The sequence below is a fragment of the Tursiops truncatus genome, chromosome X, assembly GCF_011762595.2.
Source record: "Tursiops truncatus isolate mTurTru1 chromosome X, mTurTru1.mat.Y, whole genome shotgun sequence".
NCBI lineage: Eukaryota > Metazoa > Chordata > Mammalia > Artiodactyla > Delphinidae > Tursiops > Tursiops truncatus.
The window spans coordinates 1,828,924-1,853,193 of record NC_047055.1 but is presented as its reverse complement, the minus strand read 5'-3'; the positions used below and the strand labels follow the sequence as shown (position 1 = coordinate 1,853,193).

General features: G+C 54.9%; 1 protein-coding gene, 1 long non-coding RNA gene and 1 other non-coding gene across 9 annotated transcripts; 1 reads left to right on the top strand and 2 right to left on the bottom strand.

Annotated features, from left to right (window-relative positions):
• Positions 1 to 2,419: 2,419 nt before the first annotated feature.
• On the bottom strand, positions 2,420 to 4,414 carry LOC141277550 (uncharacterized). The gene is made up of 3 exons (XR_012329119.1): positions 4,136 to 4,414; positions 3,350 to 3,446; positions 2,420 to 2,841 (listed from the first exon to the last, which is right to left on the bottom strand). It is a non-coding gene; the product is annotated as an uncharacterized lncRNA (long non-coding RNA).
• A 4,973-nt stretch (positions 4,415 to 9,387) lies between these two features.
• Positions 9,388 to 24,194, bottom strand: PNCK (pregnancy up-regulated nonubiquitous CaM kinase). 7 transcript variants are annotated; one of them, XM_073798825.1, is made up of 12 exons: positions 21,892 to 22,498; positions 12,591 to 12,660; positions 12,256 to 12,387; positions 11,958 to 12,032; positions 11,747 to 11,885; positions 11,482 to 11,572; positions 11,221 to 11,296; positions 11,013 to 11,125; positions 10,844 to 10,922; positions 10,665 to 10,752; positions 10,368 to 10,512; positions 9,388 to 10,032 (listed from the first exon to the last, which is right to left on the bottom strand). In XM_073798825.1, the coding sequence occupies exons 2-11, from the start codon at positions 12,656 to 12,658 to the stop codon at positions 10,375 to 10,377; spliced, it is 999 nt and encodes a 332-aa protein (XP_073654926.1). In that variant the 5' UTR covers positions 12,659 to 12,660; positions 21,892 to 22,498; the 3' UTR covers positions 9,388 to 10,032; positions 10,368 to 10,374. The 7 variants fall into 7 exon arrangements, with proteins under 7 accessions (XP_073654926.1, XP_033705118.1, XP_073654930.1 ...); XM_033849227.2 differs by having other exon boundaries at positions 9,390 to 10,032; positions 11,482 to 11,527; positions 21,892 to 22,496; XM_073798828.1 differs by lacking the exon at positions 21,892 to 22,498 and adding an exon at positions 23,157 to 24,194 and having other exon boundaries at positions 9,583 to 10,032; positions 11,482 to 11,605.
• LOC117310468 (small nucleolar RNA SNORA57) lies at positions 20,446 to 20,559 on the top strand. The gene has a single exon (XR_004524614.1). It is a non-coding gene; the product is annotated as a small nucleolar RNA SNORA57 (small nucleolar RNA).
• Positions 24,195 to 24,270: the final 76 nt, after the last annotated feature.

The following is a 24,270-nucleotide window of genomic DNA, read 5'->3' as shown; positions in this document are numbered from 1 at the left end:
AGCCCAGAATAGTCACACAACAAAGAAACAAACAAGTTAAAACACACACACACACACACACACACACACACACACACTCCAAAACAACTACTTCTAAGGGGAAAGGGAATATGAGAATCCAGAGTTGATGAAAAATATTATCTAAAATGTTCAATTTTCGGACTTCCCTGGTGGCGCAGTGGTTAAGAATCCACCTGCCAACGCAGGGGACACGGGTTGGAGCCCTGGTTTGGGAAGATCCCACAGGCCGTGGAGCTACTAAGCCCATGCGCCACAACTATTGAGCCTGCACTCTAGATCCCGCGAGCCACAACTACTGAAGCCTCCGCACCTAGAGCCCGTGCTCCACAACAAGAGAAGCCACCGCAATGAGAAGCCCACGCACCACAATGAAGAGTAGCCCCCGCTCGCCACAACTAGAGAAAGCCCGAGCACAGCAACAAAGACCCAATGCAGACAAAAATAAGTTAATTCACTAATTAATTTTTAAAAACTATGAAATGGTTTTTAAAAAATAAAATAAAATAAAATGTTCAGTTTTCAGCAAAAAAAAATTACAAGACATGCAAAGAAACAGCAAAGTGTGACCCACATTAGGGAAAACAGTCAATAGAAACTGTTTGTCTCTGGGGACTTCCTTGGTGGTCCAGTGGCTAAGACTCCACGCTCCCAATACAGGGGGCCCGGGTTCAATCCCTGGTCAGGGAACTAGATCCCATACGCTGCAACTAAAGATCCTGCATGCCGCAAAGAAGATCCTGCACGTAGCAACAAAGATCCCGCATGCCACGGCTAAGACCCGGCGCAGCCAAATAAATAAATAAATATTTTTTTAAAAAAGAAAGAAAGAAAAGAAACTGTCTCTGAGTGTTCCCAGATGTTGGAATTAACAGATGAAAACTTCAAAGCACTTATTATAATTACGTTCAAAGTGCTAACAGAAACCATGTTTAAAGAGTTAAAGGGAAATGGGACTTCCCTGGTGGTCCAGTGGTAAAGAATCTGCCTTCCAATGCAGGGGACACGGGTTCGATCCCTGGTCAGGGAACTAAGATCCCCTATGCCGCGGGGCAACTAAGCCCACGTGCCACAACTACTGAGCTAGTGCGCCTCAACAAGAGAGCCCGCGTGCCGCAAACTACACAGCCCACACACCCTGGAGCCCATGCGCCACAACTAGAGAGAGAAAACCCGCACACCACAACTAGAGAGAAGCCCGCACGCCACAATGCAGAGCCCGTGCCACAATGAAAGATCCTGCATGCCTCAACAAAGATCCCACATGCCGCAACTAAGACCCCATGCAGCCAAAAAATAAAGAAAGTAAATAAATATTTTTAAAGAGTTAAAGGAAAGTAGGACAACGAAGAACCAATACATAGAGATTCTCAATAGGGATACAGAAATTATGAAAGGATAACTAAATGGAAACAATGGATTTAAAGAGTACAATAACTGAAATGAAAAGTCCTCTAGAAGTATTAAAGAGTAAGTTCCAGATGTCATAAGGAATTATTACTGAACTTGAAAATAGATCGATAATATAAATTATCCAATCTGGAGAAAAGAGAGAAAAATGATTGAGCTTCAGAGACCTGTGGAACAACATCAAACATTCTAAAATATGTGTAATGGGAGGTTTTGAAGAAGAGGACAGAAAGGCTCAGAATAAATATTTGAAGAAGCAATGACAGAAATGTCCAAAATTTTATGAGAAACATTAATCAGGTCCAAGAAGTTCAATGAACCCCGAATAAGATAAAAACAAAGAGAGTGAGTCATAGACACTTCACAAATTGTTGAAAGCCAAAGATAGAAAATTTTGAAAGCAATAGGAGAAAAATGACCCACTTAGAAGGAAACCACAATAAAATTCACATCAGAAACAATGAAGGCCAAAGACAGTGAAATGACATAATCAAAGAGCTGAAAGAAAAAAACACTGTCCATCAAAAATTCTATATCTAGCAAAACTATCCTTTAAAAAAACTGAAGGTTTAAAAAAGACATTTCCAGATAAACAAAGACTAGGAGAATTCATTGCTAGTATACTTCTTTACAAGAAATACTAAAAGAAGTCCTTCAGGCTGACACCAGTTAGTGACTTGAATTCACAAGAAGAAATGAAGAGCAGCAAAAATGATTAATATCTGGGTTAATGTAAGTGTCTCTCTTAATATATTTTTCCTTATTTCTTCTCAACTTCTTTAGCAATAGCTATAACACTGTGTGGTTGAGTTTATATTATAACATATATAGATGTAATATACATGACATTAAGAGCACAAAAGAGGAAGGAAGGAATGGAGCTATACTGGAGCAAAGTCTCTACAGTTTACCGAAAATTGTATGAGTACTAATAGGAAGTAGATTGTGATTAGTTAAGATCCGTATCGTAATGCAATTGTTCTTTGTGGGGTTTTTTAATATTTATTTTATTTATTTATTTTCCTTATTTTTTTGGCTGCATCAGGTCTTAGTTGCTGCACACAGGATCTTTGTTGAGGGATGCGAGATCTTTTTCGTTACAGCGCACAGTCCGCTCGGGTTTCTCTCTAGTTGTGGCCTGTGGGTTTTCTCTCTCTAGTTGTAGTGCATAGGCTCCAGGGCGCGTGGGCTCTGTAGTTGTGGCACGTGGGCTCCAGAGCGCATGGGCCCTGTAGTTTGCGGCACGTTGGCTCTCTCGTTGAGGCGTGTGAGCTCAGTAGTTGTGGTGTGCGGGCTTAGTTGCCCTGCAGCATGTGGGATCTTAGCTCCCCGACCAGAGATCGAACCCACGTTCCCTGCATTGGAAGGAGGATTCTTTACCACTAGACCACCAGGGGAGTCCCTGTAATGCAACTGTAATTCAAAAATATATAGTTAAAAAATCAGCAGCAGAAATAAAATGGTACACTAAAAAATATTTAACACAAGAGAAGGCAGTCAAGGAGGAAGAGAGGAACGAAAAGACAGGCAATATAGAGAAACCAATAGCAAAATGGCAAATGTAAATCCAACCATATCAATCACTACATTAAATACGCAGGGTCTAAACGCCCCAATCAAAAATCAGAGATTCAAAAAAGCAAGATTCAGCTAGCTATATATTGTTTACAAGAGAAATTTATCTTTAAATGCCTAGACCAACAACAACAAGAAAAGGTCTCAAATCAATGGCCAAATGACATACCTTAATAAACTAGAAAAAGAAAAGCAAACTAAATGCAAAGCAAGCAGATGGAAGATTACTGCAGAAATGAATGAAATAGAAAAGAGGAAAACAATACAGAAGATCAGTGAAAAGTTGGTTCTTTGAAAAGACCAGCAAAGTTGATCTTACTTAGACTGATCAAGAAAAAAAGATTACCTGTTCTTTTCTCTGGCGGTCCAATGGTTAGGACTCAGTGCTTTCACTGCCGTGGGCCAGGGCCCAATCCCTGGTAGGGGAACTAAGACTCCACAAACTGCACAACACGGCCAAAAGAAAAAAAAAAAAGAAAAAGATTACCAAGATCAAGAATGAAAAGAGAGGGGCTTCCCTGGTGGCGCAGTGGTTGAGAGTCCGCCTGCCAATGCAGGGGACAAGGGTTCGTGCCCCGGTCCAGGAAGATCCCACATGCCACGGAGCGGCTTGGCCCGTGCGCCATGGCCGCTGAGCCTGAGCGTCCGGAGCCTGTGCTCCGCAACGGGAGAGGCCACAACAGTGAGAGGCCCGCACACCATAAAAAAAAAAAAAAAAAAAAAGAATGAAAAGGGGGGGCTTCCCTGGTGGCGCAGTGGTTAAGAATCCGCCTGCCAATGCAGGGGACGCGGGTTTGAGCCCTGGTCCAGGAAGATCCCACATGCCACGGAGAGACTAAGCCCTGGTCCAGGAAGATCCCACATGCCACGGAGCGACTAAGCCCGTGCGCCACAACTACTGAGCCTGCGAGCCACAACTACTGAGCCCACGCGCCTAGGGCCCGTGCTCCACAACAAGAGAAGCCACCGCAATGAGAAACCCACACACCGCGACAAAGAGTAGCCCCCACTCGCTGCACCTAGAGAAAGCCCGCGCGCAGCAACAAGACCCAACACAGCCAAAAATAAATAAATAAATTTAAAAATAATAATACTGTAAAAAAAACAAAAGAAAGAAAGAAAAAAAGATTACCTGTGAATTCTCTGGCGGTCCAGTAGTTAGGACTCAGTGCTTTCACTGCCATGGGCCCGGGTTCAATCCCTGGTTGGGGAACTAAGACCCCACAAGCTGCACAGCACGGTCAAAAAAAAAAAAAAAGATTACCAAGATCAAGAATGAAATGAGGGGACTTCCCTGGTGGCGCAGTGGTTAAGAATCTGCCTGCCAATGCAGGGGACACGGGTTCGAGCCCTGTGCCGGGAAGATCCCACATGCTGCGGAGCAACTAAGCCCGTGCGCCACAACTACTGAACCTGCACTCTAGATCCAGCAAGCCACAACTACTGAAGCCCGCGTGCCACAACTACTGAGCCCACGTGCCACAACTACTGAGCCCAAGTGCCTAGAGCCCGTGCGCCACAACAAGAGAAGCCACTGCAATGAGAAGCCCGCACACCGCAATGAAGAGTAGCCTCCTCTCGCCACAACTAGAGGAAGCCCGCGCACAGCAAAAAAGACCCAATGCAGCCAAAAATAAATAAATTTATTTTTTTTCAAAAAGAATGAAAAGAGGGACATTGCTACTGACCCATAAAAATGTTAAGGGTTATAAGGCAATGTTTTGAACAAGTTTATGCCAACAAATTAGACAATTCAGATGAAATGGGCAAACTCCTGGAAAGACAAAAATGACCTCAATTGACTTTAAAAGAAAGAAAATCTGAATAGACTTATAACAAGCAAATAAGTTGAATTTGTAATTGAAAATCTTCCCACAAAGAAAATCCAAACCCAGAAGTCTTCACTGGTGAATTCTATCAAATAATGCAACTGAAAACGTATGTCCACACAAAAACTTGCACAGAAATAATCATAGCACACAATAGCCAAAAGGTGGAAACAACCCAAATGTCCATCAGTGGATGCATGGATAGATAAAACATGGTCTAGCCATACAATGGAACATCGTTCAGCTATAAAAATGAATGAGGCACTGATACATGCTACAACATGGATGAACCTTGAAAACATTATGCTTAATGAAATAAGCCAGACACAAAGAGCCACATATTGTGATTCCATTTATATAAAATAGCAGAATAGGGAAGTCCACAGAGACAGAAGGTAGATTAGTGGTTGCCAGGGGCTGGGGGGTGGGGGCCGGATGGGGAGTTACTGCTAACGGGTACAGGGTTTTCCCTTGGGGTGATGAAAATATTCTGGAATTAGATCGTGATCACGTAAACTGTAAACACAGATCTTCCTCAACTTCTGATGGGGTTACATCCCAATAAACCCATCATAAGTTGAAAATATCCTAAGTCGAAAATGCATGTAATACACTTAACTTACCGAACATCATAGCTTAGCCTAGCCTACCTTCAGCATGCTCAGAACAGCCATATTAGCCTACAGTTCGACAAAATCACCTAACACAAAGCCTATTTTCTCATAAAGTGTTGAGTATGTCACGTACTTGAATACTGTGCTGAAAGTGAAAACCAGAATGGCTGTCTGGGTATAGAAGGGTCCTAAGTGTATCCATCGTTTACCCTCGTGATCAAGTGGCTGAGTGAGAGCTTCGGGTGGCTGCCACGGCCCAGCATCACAAGAGAGGACTGCAGCACATATTACTAACCTGGAGAAAGATCAAAATCCCAGATCCGAAGCACAGTTTCTACTGAACGCGTATTGCTTGTGCACCGTTGGAAAAGTCAAAAAATCGTAAGTCAAACCATTGTAAGTCAGGGACATTTGTGTACCAAAACAACAGTAAATTGTACATTTTAAAGGGTGAGGTTTATGGCGTGTGAATTATATCTCAGTAAAAAAATTGAAGTTTGAAAGAAAAAGAATTGAACAAGATATGACAGGCAAGTATTCACGAAAAGAAAGATATAGTTGCTATGCTCCATTTTGACCAAATGTGCAACTTACAAAATACGTAGCAATCCTAAACTCATCTGCACTTAATAACCATAAGGCAGGGGCTTCCCTGGTGGCGCAGTGGTTGAGAGTCCGCCTGCCGATGCAGGGGACACGGGTTCTTGCCCCGGTCCGGGAGGATCCCACATGCCACGGAGCGGCTGGGCCTGTGAGCCATGGCCGCTGAGCCTGCGCGTCCGGAGCCTGTGCTCCGCAACGGGAGAGGCCACAACGGTGAGAGGCCCGCGTACAGAAAAAAAAAAAAACAACATAAGGCAATAATTGAAAGAACTAGAAGGATAAACAGAAAAAACAACTGGGCCTCTACTCGGGACATCACTTGAGGCAGGCTGGGCTCCCTGGCATGAGGGGAACTATTGAAATCTCTCTCGGGCTTGGGTGGGGCGGCATCTAGAGATGAGATTTTTGTATTTATCAAGAGGGGCCAGATACGGTTGAAAAATACTTGGAAACTGTCTTAAAGCAAAAATCTCATCTGGCCACCATCCTCCCTACAGCCCTCCAGTGGCTCCCCAGTGCCGTCTTGAGAAAGTTCACCTTTCTGGGCAGTCTCTAACCACTTGTCGCAACAACCCTCAATCAACCAAATCGGGTTATTCGGTTTTTTCCCAAACACTCCGTACTTCGTGTCTTGCCCACCTGAAGAGACAGGGATGGAGACAGGGGTGCCTGGGCGGAGGTGGGGTTGGACAGAGAACATGGCTACCATGGGCCCTGAATAGGCCTGCTTCTCTCCTAGACTCCCTCACAGTCCCCCTGCTCAGTCCACCACGACCAATGTCCATCTTTCCAGTCCCTCTTCAGCTCCCTCCGTCAGCACATCTCTCTCACTTGCCCTCCAACATGGCCCCCAGACGTGCCCCTGCCGTCAGCCCAGGCCCTCACACTGAATCGCAGAGGGGTTCGCCCCATCAGCCAGGTTCCCGTTTCACAGGGAATTGACTCAATGAGCTAGAGGCACAGGGAGTGTCCTGCAAGGCTGCGCTCAGCAAGAGAAGGGTGGAGAAGAGCTCCCCTGCCTTCTCCCCAAGTCCCCACACGGCCTTCCTGTTCCCAGCGAGCGCTCCTCACTTACACAGAGACCGGCAGGAGGCAGAGCCCAAGGCTGCGCGGCCTTGGCTCAGTTATGCGGCCTCTATGCCCCGCCTCCCAGTATCCAAAGTGGGGATGACGATGATGAGAGTCGCTACCTCAGAGTCGAGGCTGGAGTTGATACGGGTGCCTGGCACACAGTAAGTGCTCAATAAACACTCACCACTGGGCCTTCCCTGGCGGTGCAGTGGTTAAGACTCCGCGCTTCCACTGCAGGGGGCAGGGTTTCAATCCGTGGTCTGGAACTAGATCCCGCATGCCACAGATTCGCTCCAGGACAGAGCGTGTGGCCCACCCTGTATGGCCCAGAATGAGGGAGACAGCTTCTTGTGATGCCCACAGGGCTCCCCCCTCAAACCCAGTCTGGTCCCTGACACCTGGGAAGGCCAGTCCTCTGGCCCCGGCTCCAGACTCAACAGCAGCTCAGCACCTCCCCAGCCCGGACAAGGGCGCTCTCAGGCCCCCACCCCGCCAGCGGCTCATCGCAGCTCAAAGACCGAGGCCCAGCTCTCACCTCACCAGGCTCCAGTCTGACCCGTCTCTCCGGCGCAGCCTCAGTACCGGAGCACCTGCTCTTCCCTGAGCCCGAAATGCTCCCACGGCCTGGGTCACCCAAAGCTTTCTTCTCGCAAACTGCCCCCCCCAGATGGGAAGGGCTCGGAGGGATGAATGGCGACGCCGCTGCCCGACCTGGGGGTCCCCCGTCTCCCTGCTCCCAGATGGGCAGGGTAGGCCTCTCCCCCAGGCTAGGACGTCCCTGGGGCAGGATTTGGGAGGGGGGAGGAGAAATGGTTTTGAGCAGCTGCCCCAGGTGCTGAAGGATCAACAGGTGGCTGATGGACGTGGAAAAATGTGACTGTGGCGCCTCCTGCTGGCGGAAGATCAAATTGCGCCCTGTGTCACTGCGGCCGGAGCTGGGGCCGGACTCTGACTCCGCAGCGAGGATGTGGCTGCAGCCTGGGCTGGAAGAGCTGGCTGTCTCCGAAGGAGTGTGGTTGCTTCTGGAAGGCTGGCTCTGGCACTCCTGATCAGGCCTCCCTGAGCAGCCAGCTGCTACCTTCCCCGGGCGGATCATTCCCACCGCCTGAGTAAGCCCACTCCCTCCACTGCAGGACCTCCTGCGTGACGGTGGGCACCTTGGCCGGTGGGCTCAGCGCCTGGCACAGAGTAGAGGCCCAATCAATGTTGATGGCAAAGCGAGAAAACGTGAGTGTGCTGGGAGGCCAATGTGAACAACCAAAAGAGGGGAGGAGAGCCAGAGAAGGGGACGTCTGAGGTGGCAGGACAGGAGATGACAAGGCCCCGCGTGGGGGGCTAAGGGGAGGCAGGACAGGTCGTTGGAGGTGAAGAGGCCAAGCTGTAGAGACCGGGCCAAGGTTATGGCAGCCTGAGGTCCCCCGGGCTATGGACAGAGAAAGGGGAGCTGGCGTGGTGGGACCACATTGTGTGACACCAAAGCCTAGAGCAAAGGATGGCCTAGAATTGGCCGTGGGGACAGCGGGGGAAGCTGCCTACCCCTCGGGACTTGCCCCGGGCTCAGGGGCCTGCGCGGCTGTGCACGGAAGGGGGTGGGAGGATGCTGGGAGGAGAACTCCGGAGAGGGACTTGTGCGTGGCTACCCTCCTCAGCGGAAGCCCGGCCCCTGCTCCAGCCCCACCCCCGAGACCCAGGCCAGCCCTGCTCTGGGCCTCGCCATCTCCCTTCAGATCCCAAAGGTCGACGTGGAGAGGTCTTCTCCAGCAGGCTCTGCGATGAAGGCTGGAAGGGACCAGTGGGCAGGGGTGACGGTGGGACAAAGGGGTGGCCAGCTCAGCCAGAACCGTGAGGGTGTTGCTTCTGCCCTGACCGGGGCCGAGGAGAGGCCCTAGGAGCCTTCCCCTCATGGGCGCAGGACAAAGGCCAAGCGGAGCCAGTAAAGGCCTGGTGCCCAGCAAGGCCGGGCTCTGGAGCCCTACCCGATCCAGAATGGGGGTGTGAGGGGCAGGGGCTGCACAGACCAGAACACCAGCCACCGTTCTTCACACCGGAAGCCACGACCCACCCACCCAGCCCGGGGTCCCCAGGGCCTGGAGCCCAGCGGTGCCAAAGCCACGACCCAGCACAGAGGTTGAGGCCCCAGCAGCGCCCCCTCCTGGACGAGGGGCCCCTCCTCCAGCCTCAGAGACGGGCTGCAGAGCCTTTCGGAGCAAGGCGTGCTCTGGGAATGCTCTGTCCGGCCACGGCCACGGGAAGCAGGGGAAGGAAGGGAGACGGAGGGGGGGCGGGGAGGGGGGTGAAGACAGCCCGGAACTCTGGTTGCCCTCCTGGCTACAGCACCCGGGGCTCCACTCGCCCCTGAGCCCGGCCCAGGGCCCCAGAGCCACACGCAGGCCAACCTCGAGGGTGGCAGAGCTGGCCAGCTCGGCTGCCTCTTGCCGGCACGTCGGGGAGTGGGGACAGGAAGTTCTTGGACAACCCGGAGCTTGTCTGCTGTGATGGGGGGAGCAGAAGTTCGGGTGGTGGCGGGCAAGGTGGCCTGCCTCCTTGGTTTCCTTCCCAGCCCTCATCCCTCCCCCCAGCTCACCACTGCCCATTGCTCTGTCTGTCTTTATTGATTTGGGGAAGACTGGAGGGAGGCTGGAGGGCCACGACACAAGCAGGACCACCCACAGTCAGCAAAGCACAGAACAGCACGGGAAGGACAGCCCCTGGGCCTCTTGGTCTCTAGACGGGGTGTGGCAGCGACAGGGGAGGGAAATCTGTGGACGTGCCCCAACAGCGCCCACCCCAGTGCCCTGCACCACACCCACAGGGCTCAAGCTCTACCGCAGAGGTGCCCTGGGGCGGGAGGGGGAGGTGGGGGGGACTGAAAGGGTCCATTGGAAGGGAGTCTGGGGGTCCGTGCGCTCAGCCTGGGGTGGAGAAGAAGAGAGAAGCACAGGGAAGGGGGCAGTCAGGAGGCGCCCCTGGCCTGCCCTGCACCCCCTGCTCCCGGCCCAGGCTCTCAGCAGAGGTGCTCACTGGGCCCCTCGAGGACCCTCACGCCAGCGGCACGGCCTGCCCCCCACCTCTCTGTCTCATCCACTTCTTGGGGACCCCGGCTCCTCCCCTCTTTCGGTGCTCTCCGCCCTCAGCCCGCTACTCTGTGGGGCCCACCCTGCTGAGCTCTTGGCCACACGGGGCCTGCCACCCCCTGAGCTCAGCGAGGAGCCAGGTCCCCGCGGGCGCAGGGCTCACCCCCACGCACCTGGGTGTCACCACTTGGGGGGCTGGCCAGTGCGGAGGCCCGGGTGGCCGTGGCTCATCATCCTCCGTCCCGAGGTGTCCTCCCCCTCCGGGGTCTGCCCCAGCTTGCGGATGTGGCGCAGGAAGGAGGTAGCATTGAACGCTCGCTGCAGGGAGAGGGGTGTCAGGCCGTGTCCCGGCCCTGGTCCCAAGACTTCGAGGACCGTAAAGACCACTGGCGGCCCAGACCATCCTTGTGAGGCTGACGGACGGGGCGGGCAGCCTCGAGCCGGGTCCCCAGGCCCCTCCCCACACTGACCTTCCAGTGGGTCCGGGCAAAATTCTTCTGGATCTGCTCACTAACTGAGCCCAGGATGTCCCTGTCAAAGGCTGTATCCCCGGAGATCCTAGGGCAAGGCCAAAGGTCAGTGAGGGGTGGGGGTCTCTGAGGGTGTGGACCCTCTGGTCCCAGGACAGCTCAGCAGGGGTCCCGCTCACCAAAGATGCTGTAAGGCCTGCTGGCAGGTGAACCTTTTCTGGGGATCTCGCTCCAGAAGGTGCCGGATGAAGTCTTTGGCTGGGACAGGGAAACCAGGTCAGCCCGCCCCATCCCCACGGCCCCACGGCCCTCCCCGCTCCCTGAGCTTGGGGTCAGCCTCAAGTTCACCTGATTCTGAGATGTCATCCCAAAAGGGAGAGTCAAACTCGTAGCTGGCCCTCAGGATCTGGCTGAAGAGTTCGGGGTCGCTCTCATCATAGAAGGGGGGGTACCCACACAGCCTGGCACCCACAGATGAATCACCCAGCTGTCCAAACCTCCCCGACCCAGCAGGGGGCAGGCAGGCAGAAGAAGAGCCTTCCCAGTGGTCACTCACAGGATGTAGGAGATGACACCCAGGGCCCACACATCTACGGCCTTCCCGTAGGGCTTCTGCTCCAAGAGCTCCGGGGCTGGGGGCCAGAGACAGACAGACAGACAGACGCACGCCCGCGCACACGCACAGCACGCCTCCAGTGCTGCCGGGCTCAGCCGAGTGCACCCCAGGAGTGGCCCGCCGCCTGCCCTGCCCCTGGCACCTCGGCTCCCACAGGGTACCCCGGCCCCCGGCGAGCCTCGGGGCGCCCCCCTCACTTACCCACATAGCCCGGAGTCCCACAGGCGGTGCCTAGCATGTTGCCAGCCTGGATTTTGGAGAGGCCAAAGTCAGAGACCATGATCTTGGAGTCCTCGAAGGGCGTGGCATAGAGGAGGTTTTCAGGCTGTGACACACCGATGTCAGAGAGAACACCGGCTCAGCCGTGGCGCGGTCCCCGGGGCTGGGCGCCCGCAAGTCCCCCAGACCCGTGGTGCACAGGGACGCGGGGCAAGGCCTGGGTGGGCGGGCAGGAGGGCAGAGGCACCTTGAGGTCTCGGTGCACGATGCCCAGGCTGTGCAGGTAGGAGACGGCACCAAGGACCTGCCCCACCAGGTGGCTGGCGTCCTTCTCCGTGTACGAGCCGCGCTCCATGATGCGATCGAACAGCTCGCCCCCCGTCACCCTGGGGGGGCAGGGGCTCAGCTGACCCGGCCCCCCGGCCCCGCCCACCCCCGCCTGACCCCGCCCTCCTCACAGCTCCATGGCCAGATAGAGGTGGGAAGGGCTCTCGTGGACGTCCTCCAGAGCCACGATGTTGGGGTGGCTGACCCTGCAACGGCAAGAAAAAGCCCCTTACGGGCCGCCACGGCCCCCTCTGGACCCCCAGGGAAGCCCTTCACCCTCTTCTCTTCCTCCCGCCCCTGCCCCCTACCCTACCATGGGCCGCCCCTGCCGGTCCAGCAAGGCAGAGCCCCCGGCCAGGCCTTTCTGGGGACACGGAGGAGGCAGGGCGCTCCACCCCAGGAGGCTCCCAGCCACTGCGAGGCGCACACCTGCGGAGCACCGCGATCTCGTTCTCCACCAGGGCCTCCTTGCCTCGAAGGGCCTTCTTGGGGATGCACTTGAGGGCGACAAGGTGTGAGGAGCCCCGCTCCTGGGCCAGCACCACCTCGGAGAAAGCGCCCCTGCGGCAGAGGGGGAGGCAGGAAGGGAGGGGAAAGGCGAGGAGGAGGGCGGGGCGCGAGAGCAGAGGCGGGGAGGGAGAAGGGCCCCCTTAGCCGAAGGAGATGGGGAAGCCCTCCCCGTCCCATGCCACCCATCCCCCCACACAGATACACACATTCACTCTCACACGCGCGCGCGCACACACACACACACACACACTCACGAGCCGAGCTTCTCCCGGATCTCATAGACGCTGCTGATGTCCTCCGTCTGTTTCTTGAGCAGCAGCATGTCTGGGGGTGCAGGGAGAGGTGGAGGGAAGCTCCCTGAGCGAGGGGCAGCCCCGTCCCCCAAAACCCAGATCCGGCAGTGCCTCAGCCACCCTCAGCCACAGCCCCACTCAGGAACACAGGTCCCACACACCCTCCCCCAGCCCGTTACATCTCGCCCCTCCCCCACTGTCCAGGTCCGCACTCCCAGGTGGACGCCTCCAGCGAGGCCGCCGCATAAACTCCTCCCCCTCCCAGATACGGCCACGATCCGACGCCCCGCGACCTGGCACCCCGACGACGATCAGCGCCCAGAGACCCCCTCTCCGCCCCCACACAACCTAGTCAGCCGCGCTTGGCCGCCTTCCAGAAGGCTCCGTGCCCCCCCCCCCCCGGCCCCTCCAGGCTCACTCCCATCCGCAGCGCCCAGAGGCGCCCCCGGTCGCCCCCAAGCCTAGACCTGCCACCCACGGCCCAGCGCCCACAGGCACGCGCCCCCCAGGCCACCGACCCGCCCTAGATGCACCTGCGACCCCCGCGCACAGCCGCCCGCCACGGCCACCCACGCGGCCGCCCGGCTCAGCCCAGCCCTCGGCGCCTCGCGGCGGGAGGGACTCGGCAGCCCGGGCCTCCCGCGTCCCGAGCTGCGTGAGCCGCGCGCGTGCCGGCCGGGGGCGCGCCGGGCGTGACAGGTGTGCGCCGGGCCTGCCGTGGCCCGGGACACTGCACGCCCCCGCCAGCGCGCGCCCGCGCCCCGGAGCGCCGGGTGCGGACCTGGAGCCGAGGCGAAGCCGCAGCGTCGCCTAGCGCAGTAGCCACCGCGCCGAGCCCCCCGCCCGCGCCCCGGCGGCCCCGCCCCCCTCCGCGCGCGCCCCCGCCGCCCGCTGGCGGCCGAGCACGCGGTGGCCGAGCGCGGCCGCGGCACTGCAGGGCGCCTTGTAAGGCAATCGGCCGGCGCCGGCCGCCCCCGCCTCTCTCCTTTGTCATTCGTGCGGGTTCCCGCCGGCTCCAGCTCCTCCCGGCGGCCTGACTGGGCCGGCCCCAGGGCCTTTGCACCACCGGTGTCCTCCACACAGAAGTCTCTTCACCCACATGTTGACCTGGCTCTCTGGGTGCCTTCGGGTCTCTGCTCTAATGTCCTCTCCGCAGACAGGGCATCCAGGCCACTTGACCTAAAACAGCCTCCTTCCCTAGCCCCAGCCCTACCACTGCCACTTCTGCCACCTTGGCCTGAACCCCCATCAGCACTCAGTTGGAGGACAGCAAAAGCCTCCTCGCTGGGCTCCCCCTGCCCTCTGCCTGCACCCTTAACCTCTCCAACCGGCAGTTTCTTCCCCACCGAGCAGCCAGAGCTTCCTTTTATTGAGATCATGTCACCCCTGAGCTCCAAACCCTCCCACGGCTCTTCGTGTCACTCCAAACCAAAGCATGAGTCCTTACAGGGGCTTAAGAGTTCTGCGTGATTGGTCCCTCTTCCCCATCATTGCTTTGGCCCCTCTCCACCCACTCCTCCCCCCCTTGCTCAAGCAGCTCCAGCCACACTGGCTTCTTAACTGGTCCTCAAGCACACCACACATGCACCCGCCCCAGGGCCTTTGCACTCACTGCCTCTCTGCCTGGAACACTCTTCACTCAGGTATCTGTTTGGCTTGCTCCCTCACTCCATCAGGTCTCAACTCAAATGTCACCTCTTCAAAGAGGCCTCAGCTGTCCCCCTCCAACACATTCTATATAGTAATCACCCCGCCTGCCCTGTCTGAAGAGCCTGCACCTCTGCAAAATCACCTTCTTTGGCTTGTCTTCCTCAGCAAAGCATCCACTCCCAGAGAGTGTCTCTGTCAACTTGGCCCAGGAGAATCACTCAGGAAATAAGTGCTTGGTGAATGAATCCAATCCTTCATCCAACAATTAGTGGATTTGTCCCATGCAGTCTCATCTCGGTTCTGGCGCCCCTCCCAGGGAGTCCAGGTCCCACCAAGGATGGGGGCAACAGGTGTCCTGGCTGTTACCAAGAGTACATCCACACAGGCCATTGTTGGAGGGGCTCCATGGAATCTCAGGGCCCGGGAGTAACCTGCTGGCTCTATCTTTGCAGGGGTCTATAGGCCCCCGGCCTGACACAAAGTCTTCAAGAGGGTCTACGGGGCAGGCAAAGGTTTTTAAAAATCATCTCTCCAGACCTCAGCTCCTACATGTCCTCTGTTCAAAATGGCGGGTCTGAGAAGGCCCCCTCAGGTTCCCTTTCCCAACCACCCCTCCCAGTTCCTTCGAGAAGGCTCCAGGGGCCTCAGCACTCGGAAGCATGGGCCCCACTCCCAACTGCTCAAATCTGTGAACAGGGTTTCCTAGATCTTACATCTAAAAGAGAAAAAAAGATAGGAATGGAACCGACAGTGAACCCCATCTCATGCTGGCAGTAAGTCCTATTTGTTTATGGACACTTGGACAAATTGACACAAACCAAAGCCCCATCTTATTTGCTTGTTTCATAATTATGCATCCACATGTCGAATCCACTGCCCTGTGGTCACAGGTCCTAACAAGAAATGTAATTGGTGTTTTGGAGAAGTACGATGATGCATGAGTAATAAAAGGCTTCCCACGTGGAGAAGGACAGCAAAGGAGGCTGCTCTGGGGGGCAGCAGATGGAAAGTGGAGGCAGGAGGAAAAGGACCCACTTCCAAAGTGAGCCTGTGGCATCAAAATCAGGAAGTGGAAGTGTCAAAAGTGATCTCACAGTTTTTGTTTTAAATCAGTATTTACAATACACTGGAAATGACACCCTTCACGACTGTTGAAACATCCGTTGAAATACTGTAGATGTCAACTTCAAAAAACACATGTGTGTGTGTTAGAGGGTGGTGGATGCAGAGCTTTTCAAAATCCTTTCAGGGGATGCCTTACAGAAAAATGAACGCAAAGTGGATCACAGACCTAAATGTAAAATGCCAAACTTCTAGAAGAAAACATAGGAGAAAATCTGTCTTACCTTGGGCTTGGTGATGAGTTTGGGGATGCAATATGAAAAGCATGGTCCATTAAAGAAGAAATGATAAATTGGACTGTATCACAATGTGACATGTTAGCTCTGTAAACAACACTGTTAAGAGAATGAGAGAAAACGAGAGAGAATGAGAAGACAAGCCACAGCTTGGGGAGAAATCTTTGCAAAACACATATCTGATATAGGACTGGCACCTAAACTATATAAGGAATTCCTAAAACTCAATAACAACACAAACAACCCAATTTAAAAATGGGCCAAAGCAATCAGAGAAGAAAAAGAACTAAAAGGAATACAAATTGGAAAAGAAGAAGTAAAACTGTCACGGTTTGCAGATGACATGATACTATACATAGAAAATCCTAAAGATGCCACCAGAAAACTACTAGAGCTAATCAATGAATTTGGTAAAGTTGCAGGATACAAAATTAATGCAGAGAAATCACTTGCATTCCTATACACTAACAACAAAAGATCAGAAAGAGAAATTAAGGAAACAATCCCATTCACCATTGCAACAAAAAGAATAAAATACCTAGGAATAAACCTACCTAAGGAGGTAAAAGACCTGTATGCAGAAAACTATAAGACACTGATGAAAGAAATCAAAGATGACACAAACAGATGGAGAGATATACCATGTTCTTGGATTGGAAGAATCAATACTGTGAAAATGACTCTACTACCCAAAGCAATCTACAGTCAGAAAGAGAAAAACAAATATCGTGTATTAATGCATATATGTGGAACCTAGAAAAATGGTACAGATGAACTGGTTTGCAGGGCAGAAATAGAGACACAGACGTAGAGCACAAACATATGGGCACCAAGGCATGAAAGTGGCGGAGGGGGGCTGGTGGTCGGATGAATTGGGAGATTGGGATTGACATATATGCACTAATATGTATAAAATGGATAACTAATAAGAACCTGTTGTATAAAAAAAAATAAATAAAATAAAATTCAAAAAAAAAATTTTTTTTTGGGCTTCCCTGGTGGCGCAGTGGTTGGGAGTCCGTCTGCCGATGCAGGGGACAAGAGTTCGTGCCCCGGTCCGGGAAGATCCCACATGCCGCGGAGCGGCTGGGCCCGTGAGGCATGGCCGCTGAGCCTGCGCGTCCGGAGCCTGTGCTCCGCAACGGGAGGGGCCACGACAGTGAGAGGCCCGCGTACCACAGAAAAAATAAAAAAAAAAAAAAAAAAAAAAAAAAAAAAAAAAAAAAAAAAAAAAAAATTTTTTTAAAAAGGGGGCCAAAGATCTGAACAGATACCTGACCAAAGAAGAAATACAGAGAGCAAGTAAGCATATGAAGAGAGGTTTAACATCATATGTCATTAGGGAATTGCACATTAAAACAACGATGAGACACCACTACACACCTCTGAGAATGGCCAAAATCTGGACCACTGACAACACCAAATGCTGGCGAGGATGTGGAGCTACGGGAACTCTCATTCATTGCTGGAGGGAATGCAAAATGGTGCGGCCAGTTTGGCTGTTTCTTACAAAACTAAACATACTCTTACCATACAGCAACCGCGCTCCTTGGTATTTTACTCAAAGGATTTGAAATTTTATGTCCACAGAAAAACGAGCACAAAATGTTCATAGCAGCTTTTTCAGAATGGGCAAAAACTGGAGCAACCAAGATGTCCTTCATTAGGTGAATGTGTTCGTTTCTGCTGCTCAAAATGTGCATTTTAAAGAGGTGGCAGAGCTATGGGCTCCTGGAGAAGAACAGGTAGAGCATTTGTATCTCAAAGGCCTGAGGAGCAAAAGGCAAGTTCCTTCTAGGATGACTTTGTTCCCTTAAGGCCAGAAAAAAAAATTGTTTTCCCTCCGTACTTACAAGCCTCTTAAGATAAGGAGGGGAGGTTTGAGGAGTGGTAAAGGCTGGTGGGATGTGGATTCTTTCTGGAGCTCCACCTCTGATCCTGTACAGACTAGAGTTATAAAACAAGGAGGGTTTTTTTTCCTCAAAGAATTGAGTGGCCACCTCAGTGATATCAAAAGACTGACACACTCATTCACCTCATTCACCTATGTTGGAATGTTTTACTTGCCCTCATCTAGCTTAGGGGAGAAGGCCTCCTTCACCCCAAATTCCTATCAGCGATGGTTAGTTTAGTCAGACCAGTGGCCTCCCATTTTGGTAATTTATTTATAAACACTTTTGAGGATCCTCCCTGGGTTTAAGAAGCTCTCTGATCGTGGCCCTCGAGGCTGGCCTACAGCTTCACATGGTCCCATTTCTAAAGGTAGCCTGACGAGAGCAGCTCCGCCAGGGACCTCTGCGTCCCAGGCAGCGGGGTTCACTTGAGAAACAACCTGGGGTGGAGGGGAGACCCCCTCTGGCTTGGGATTGAGGCAGGCTCCCACGGGCAAGAGCAATCATTTTTCTTGGCGGGTGCCTTCTCCGTGAGGGTCTCCAGCTTGGACTATTGTCTGGAATTCAGTGAGCAAGTTCCTTCCCAGCAGGGGGACGGGGCACTGAGGGACGGGGCACTGAGGGACGGGGCACTCAGGGACGGGGCACTGAGAGACGGGGCACTCAGGGACGGGGCACTCAGGCATGAGCAGAGCTGATGTGTGAAGGTCCCACTTCCTAGCAAGCAGCTGCGGGGGGGCACGCTGAATTGCTTGGTCTTATCATACACGATTGGGAGGACGCGGGGCCTGAGCCATCAGTCAGCACAGACTAGGCGGCCCCCATAGCTGGTAAGAAAATAACCTTCCTACCGTCCGCGTCAAGGTTACCAGAGGCTCTTTACCGAAAGCTCGGTCTCTGTGCACCGGTGCCCAATCAAATCTTGGAGACAGAGTTTTGGGGGAAGTAGAAAAGGAGAGCTTTACTGCTCTGCCAGACAAAGGGGGGCACAGCGGGCTCCTGCCTCGAAAAGCTATGTGTCCCCCGCCCACGAGGATTTGAGGAGGGGTTTTATAACAACGGTTCAAAGTCAGGGTTCCTGACAAGATCGGGGTGTGCGTAGGGCTTTCACTCCCTTAATCTCGCCTCAGGTGGTGTGTCCTGATCTGGAGGAGCTTCTCGGGTCCCTTTAATCTCGTCTCAGGTGGTTTCTTGGCCGCTTCTCCCTTGATCAGCAACTGTTCAGCTCTGCCCTTTGGAACCCAGGGAAGGTCACGGAGGCTGGACTCTTGCCTACAAGAAACGGGGGACAAAAGTGCCTCCGTGCCCGGGAGCCCCACAGGGCCCGCTCACTTTCAGCTCCTCCAGAGAAAGGACCAGGTGTCCTTGGGGAGCCAGGGAGGGTCCCGGGCCCCAACAGTCTTAGGTCCTCTCGGCCATCATTGGTTTGGGGGCTCAGAGTCCCCATCGGGACTGGGGGTGGTCCCACTTCCGGTGGCCCTCTCGTTTGCATGTCAGGCAGGATCCCAGTGGACTTTTCCCATACAGGGAGCATTTGTCCTTCCAGTGGCCATCTTGGCCACACTTAAAACAGATCCTTTCCTGGCGAGACGGTGGCCCTGATCCAGGCTTCCTGGATCCTGTCCCCGTCATGGGCTTCTGTAAGGGAGGGTAACCCTGAGGTGGTGCAGGGGTTAGGGCTGCCGCCAATAACTGTGCTTTTCGCTGAATCCTTTTTACCTCTTCAACCTTATCTCTATTGTTGAATACTCCAAAGGCCAAATCCGTGGGCTGATTCAGGGGTGTTTGGGGTCCCATAGCTGTCCAGATGTGGCGTTAGGGGTAAACAGGCCGGAAGACTGTCCCTCCTCAGAATTGGGGTGGGGGGCCGGGTAGGAGTTCCTGGTTGTGGATTCGGGGAGGTGGTCTCATAAGGGGATCACCTAAAACATCAGGCTCCCGTGGGGGAAGAAGGCACTTTGAAGGGATGTGAGCCAAGCACACCCGGCGGGAGCTCTTTAGACCTGGATCTTAGAATAGGGTCATGAACATTTGAACATATGGGACTCCCACCCCATCTACCTTTCCTTTACAGAACAGGTCCAGCTGCAAGACGGTATTGTCATTTAATGACCCATTTTCTGGCCAGATCTCTTGGTCCCCTAGTTTGTACGGGGCCATGCAATATTGCAAAAGAAAATTAATTATTTTTCTTAAACCATCCTGTCTACATTTTCCCCAGCTATCTAATATGCATCTTAGTGGGGAGCTCTTTGGGAGTGGGAGGGTTGTCCCAACTATTCTGGAGAAGGGGTGGAGAGCAACAGGAACTGGGCCATCGCCCTCTTTTTGGCCTTTTATGGTCAGCCTGGGAACTGTCGTGGCACCTGTGGGGTGTCATTTAGCATGTTAATGCATTACAATGAGGCTCGAGGTCTACTGGAAGTGAGTCTTCCACCATCTTGGGCCTAACTGGCTCTAACCAGTTTTTGTCGGATCCTGTTTTTCTCAATGGCTCCTCAGGCGTGGGCCATGGCTAGTGACTTTGTTCCCAAGAGGACAGGATGGGAAGGGGGAAGATTAAATTCAAAGTGGAGACACCTGGTGAACAAACAGGACCTCAGCCAGGTGACCCAGGTCGACACGGACAGTGGGAGTCGTGTTCAAAGCACGGAGTCTTGCTGGGATGTGATGAGAAGGGCACTTCGCCTCCGTGGTCCTCCTCTCAGTAAGCATCACCCTGTCTACTCATGACAGAAAACACCAGAAAAACCCTGAGGGGTCCTGCAGGACCTTCGCCACAACACCAAAAACGAGGACAGTCACGGCCCAGAGGAGCCTAAGAAGACACAACGCCGATGCAGTGTGGGATCATGGGGCAGAAAAAAGAGGTGAGGGGAAAGTCAAGGACATATGAATAAGACTCTGGACTTTAACCCTCCTTTTGTTGGCAGGGATCAGGCGTGTGGTCTTGGGCCACGTAATGTAAGGACTCTGGCCCCCTCGGTGTCATGTCTTCAGTACTGGCAGTTTCCAAGCTCCAGGACACAGGGCAAAAAAAAAAAAAAAAGACTCTGGATTTTAGCTGCTGATCATGTATAATATTGGTTGATTATTTTAACAAAGGGACCACACGATGGAGAGTGTTAGTAACAGGGGAAGCTGTGTGTAGGTGTGTGGGAACTCTCACTCCTATCTCTGCAGTTTGTGCATCTAAAGCTATTCTGTTAGAAAAAGTTTATTTAAAACATAAAAACGGGGACCTCCCTGGCGGTCCAGTGGTTAAGACTCCGCGCTTCCAATGCAGGGGGTGCGGCTTCGATCCCTGGTCGGGGAGCTAAGATCCCACATGCCTCGCGGCTAAAAATCCAAAACATAAAAAAAAAAAAAAAAACCAGAAGCAATATTGTAATAAATTCAATAAAACTTTAAAATGGTCCGCATCCAAAAAAATCTTAAAAAAGAAAAACATAGAAAACGAATTTCAGAACCCTGTTGGGGGTTCTGCGTGGATGAACACAGCTGGCGGACCAGGGGTGCTGTGCAGGGGCCGCGGTGAGCAGGCCCCGGGCCTCTCAGGTTGCCCGCCCCCCAGCCTCCCGGGCAGCCTGCGCCTTTCTCCCCTTCCCAGCGGTTGGAAGCACAAAGCCCTTCAAGGTAGACTCCAGCCGTCCCTTTGTTCCCAGCTAATTCTAATTGCAAAGCTCCCCAAGCCTGGCAGCCTCCAAAGAGGCCCCCCCACCCCCGCACCCATCTCCAGCTGCGAGGTCCTCTAGGCATAACCAGTCGACCCGGGGCCGGACGCCCTCCCACCCCGCCCACTCCGAGGTCCACGGTCGCTGCAGGCACTGGGTCCAATCCCCAGCCCAAATCCCCAGGCCTCCCTGGACAATGGGAGCCCTCCCTCCCCGCCCCCCTTCCAGCTCTCCCCTCCCCTTCCTCCTCAGCTCCTACTCTCACCCCCAGCCTAACTGTGGCTTCTGCCTGGGCAACGCTTTGCTTCTCACCCGGGAGCGGCGGTAGGGCACACCCACCCCCTCGTGCACGTGCTTGGGAACCAGCCTCGAAGGGCCATCAATACCGGGGCCCGGCGCGGGGCAGCCTCCTGCCCTCAGCTGAGGGTCTGCCGCAGGGGTAGGGGGTGTTGGCAAATACACCTTTGCGAAGCCCTGAGAACCCACCGAGGGCTGGAAACCCCTCTGCCTCTGTTGGAACACTGTAGACGTCCCTATCAGTTGAGACACTCCTAAGGACTGCTCGGGTCAACACATCAGAGGCCAGAGTTCCGACCCCAGCTCCCACTTTGAGAAACTCCTGCCTGATCATCCCGCCAGAGGCGAGGATGTGTTCGTGAACCTCACGCATCTCCAAAGCCCAGCTCACCCCGTCTGGACACGGGAGGCGGTGCAGCTTGTGTGCAGGGGTCGAGGGCTCCCGAGTCTCCCTCTTTAGCCTCCTGGGCCAGGTGGCGGGTGAGCTGAATCCCACAGGATCGGAAGGAGGCGCGGGGAGGCGCAGCGCCCTCCAGCTCTGGAGAGCCCGTGGGCCAGCTCGTGCCTGATCGCAAACGCCTTGGAGGAGATTGTAGGCTGATCTTCAGCAGAGAGGAAAGCACAGGGAAGAGCGTATAGGGGAGGAACCGGTCAGATCTCTGCTGCTGAGAGAAGCACGTGGTGCCCAGGCCACAGGAGGAGACCACACGGGGGCTGGGGAGGCAGGGGGTGGTCTCATCGCCCACTGGGGCAGACTGGCGAGGGGGAGGGAGCGAGGGTGTGGCCCTGTCGCACCCCCAGATGCGGAGGCCCGTGCTCCGAGCGGCTGGTGGTCCCTGGAGCGGCGGTAGCCGCTCTCTGCAGCCGGCTCGCCCTTCGCAGCTCTCTTCAGCCACCTCCAGCGAAGCCACCTCGCTCTTAGCAGCCTCTGAGCCCACAGAGACAATGGCAGCCACAGGTGGCAGTTCCCCCCCCCCCGGTCCTGCCACTGGCCTTGGAACATGTCCCCTCCCGTCCTGGGCACGGCAGCCGAGGTCCCCACCCTTGCTTCTCAAGCTCCCTCGGCCTTGCTCGGTTCACCCTCTGCCGTCTTCAAAAGTGCCATTCCCAAAGTGCAATCAGCTCACCACGTCCTTCCCCAGCCCCTGCCTTCTCTCCCCACCGAGCTCCTCGGACAGGCAAGTTCTTAAATTCTTGAGTCTCCTGCCCCCGGCCACGGCCTCACTTCCCTGAGCTTCCCCTGGCGCCATCCGGCCTCTCCATCGAAGCCAGCCCTCACCCAGGTCACCGCCAGCTAATGAACGCCCTCCCCTTGCAGGCGTCACACCCTCGGCCGCAAGCACGCCCTGCCCCTTCCCCTCCACTTACTCCACCGGATCCTCTTTCCCCTCTCAGACTGCATAGGGGTGCCTGCGGTTCACTGGGCCAGGCCCCTTCCCCCTCAGTCCTCGCCCTGAGGGTGGCCCCTGCTTCCCCAGGCCATCTACGGGTCACTCGTAGGCTGGGCCAGGGAAGACTCGAGATTGGGTCTCCCGAGGAGCACCGGGACCCCGCCCCCTCGAGGGTCCCCGAGCCCCCAGTGCCCCCGCTCCACCTAAACACTGGAGACCCCGCCTGTCTCCCACACAGGCCCGTTAAGGCTTGCCCCTCCCTCACCTAACAGGTTCAAGCTGGCTCAGGCCGGAACTGCTTTTCTTCCTAAAGCCGCCCGGATGGCTGAGGGTTTAGCTTAACGGGATGAGCCATCTGGGGACTGCAGCGTGGCGACTGGGGAGCCTGGGACTGGGGTCAGGGGTGGGGGCGGGCACACTTCACATCTCCAGCCGGGATGATGACCCCTTCCTTCCCCATCCTATGGCTACTCTTGGCCCTGGGAAATTCCGAACAGGCTGCTCAGCTGCTGATGGGGAAGCAGCTGAACAACCTTGCCCTTGCCGGGGAGGCCTGCAGGTCCCTGGGGAGAGAAGCACAGAGGGTGCGGAGCTGGGCCCTCTTAGCTGAGGCCTCTGGGGGAGGGTCTGTGCACCTACCAAGCACCAGGGGGCAGCCTTACCCTACTCCTGCCAGAGTCTCACATAAGTCAGGCAGGGGTAGGGGGGGCAGGAATCCCTACCACCCTCCACTTTGGTGAAAAGGTGTGGCATCGTCCCTCGCTTGGGCAGGCTCCCCTCTGCCTGCTTAGGAGACTCCAAGAGCTGGGGCCCTGACCCCCAGCCACCAGTGCTGTGTCCCTCAGGGAGGGCCGAATGGCAGGAGACAGGGTCTTGGCAAAGCCCCACAGCACACACCTGGAGGCATACCCACACCCCCGCCCCAGCCGTTCCCCGATTTGGCCAGCTGGGCCCAGCCCTGCAGGAGGCGGAAGCACCCTGCACCCCCTCTGGTGCAGGGGAGCCGGAAAGCTGTAGGCCTTGGTACCCAACAGTGGCCCAAGCTGCAGCTGGGAGTCAGAGAAGGGACCGAGATGGGACAGGCTGGAAGGAGGAGGAGGGAAGAGGTGGGGCAAGGATGTCGAGAAGGCAGCCAGGGTAGTGGCTGGCCTAGAACCGGGAAGGGCAGGTTAGGAGGGTCGACGTGAACCAGGTCCGGGTGAACCTGGGGTCAGGGGCGGTTCGGCTCCTGGGAAGGAGGTGCTGGCCGGCGCCCCAGGTAGCAGCCATCCAGCTTCCCGCTGGAGCGGCGTCGCCTCCTCGGGAGGAGGGCGGGAGGAGGTGGGCGGAGTGACGGGGAGGGCAGGCGGGAGGGAGGGACGGAGGAGGGGGAGGGGGAG

Coding starts and splice junctions, on each gene's coding strand:
- PNCK (XM_073798828.1), bottom strand. CDS start 12,658: ATGCTGCTGCTCAAGAAACAGACGGAGGACATCAGCAGCGTCTATGAG. Junction 12,033..12,255: donor GAGATCGCGGTGCTCCGCAG/GTGTGCGCCTCG, acceptor TTGCCGTTGCAG/GGTCAGCCACCCCAACATCG. Junction 11,126..11,220: donor GGTGTCATCTCCTACATCCT/GTGAGTGACCAC, acceptor TGTGGGTGCCAG/GCTGTGTGGGTACCCCCCCT.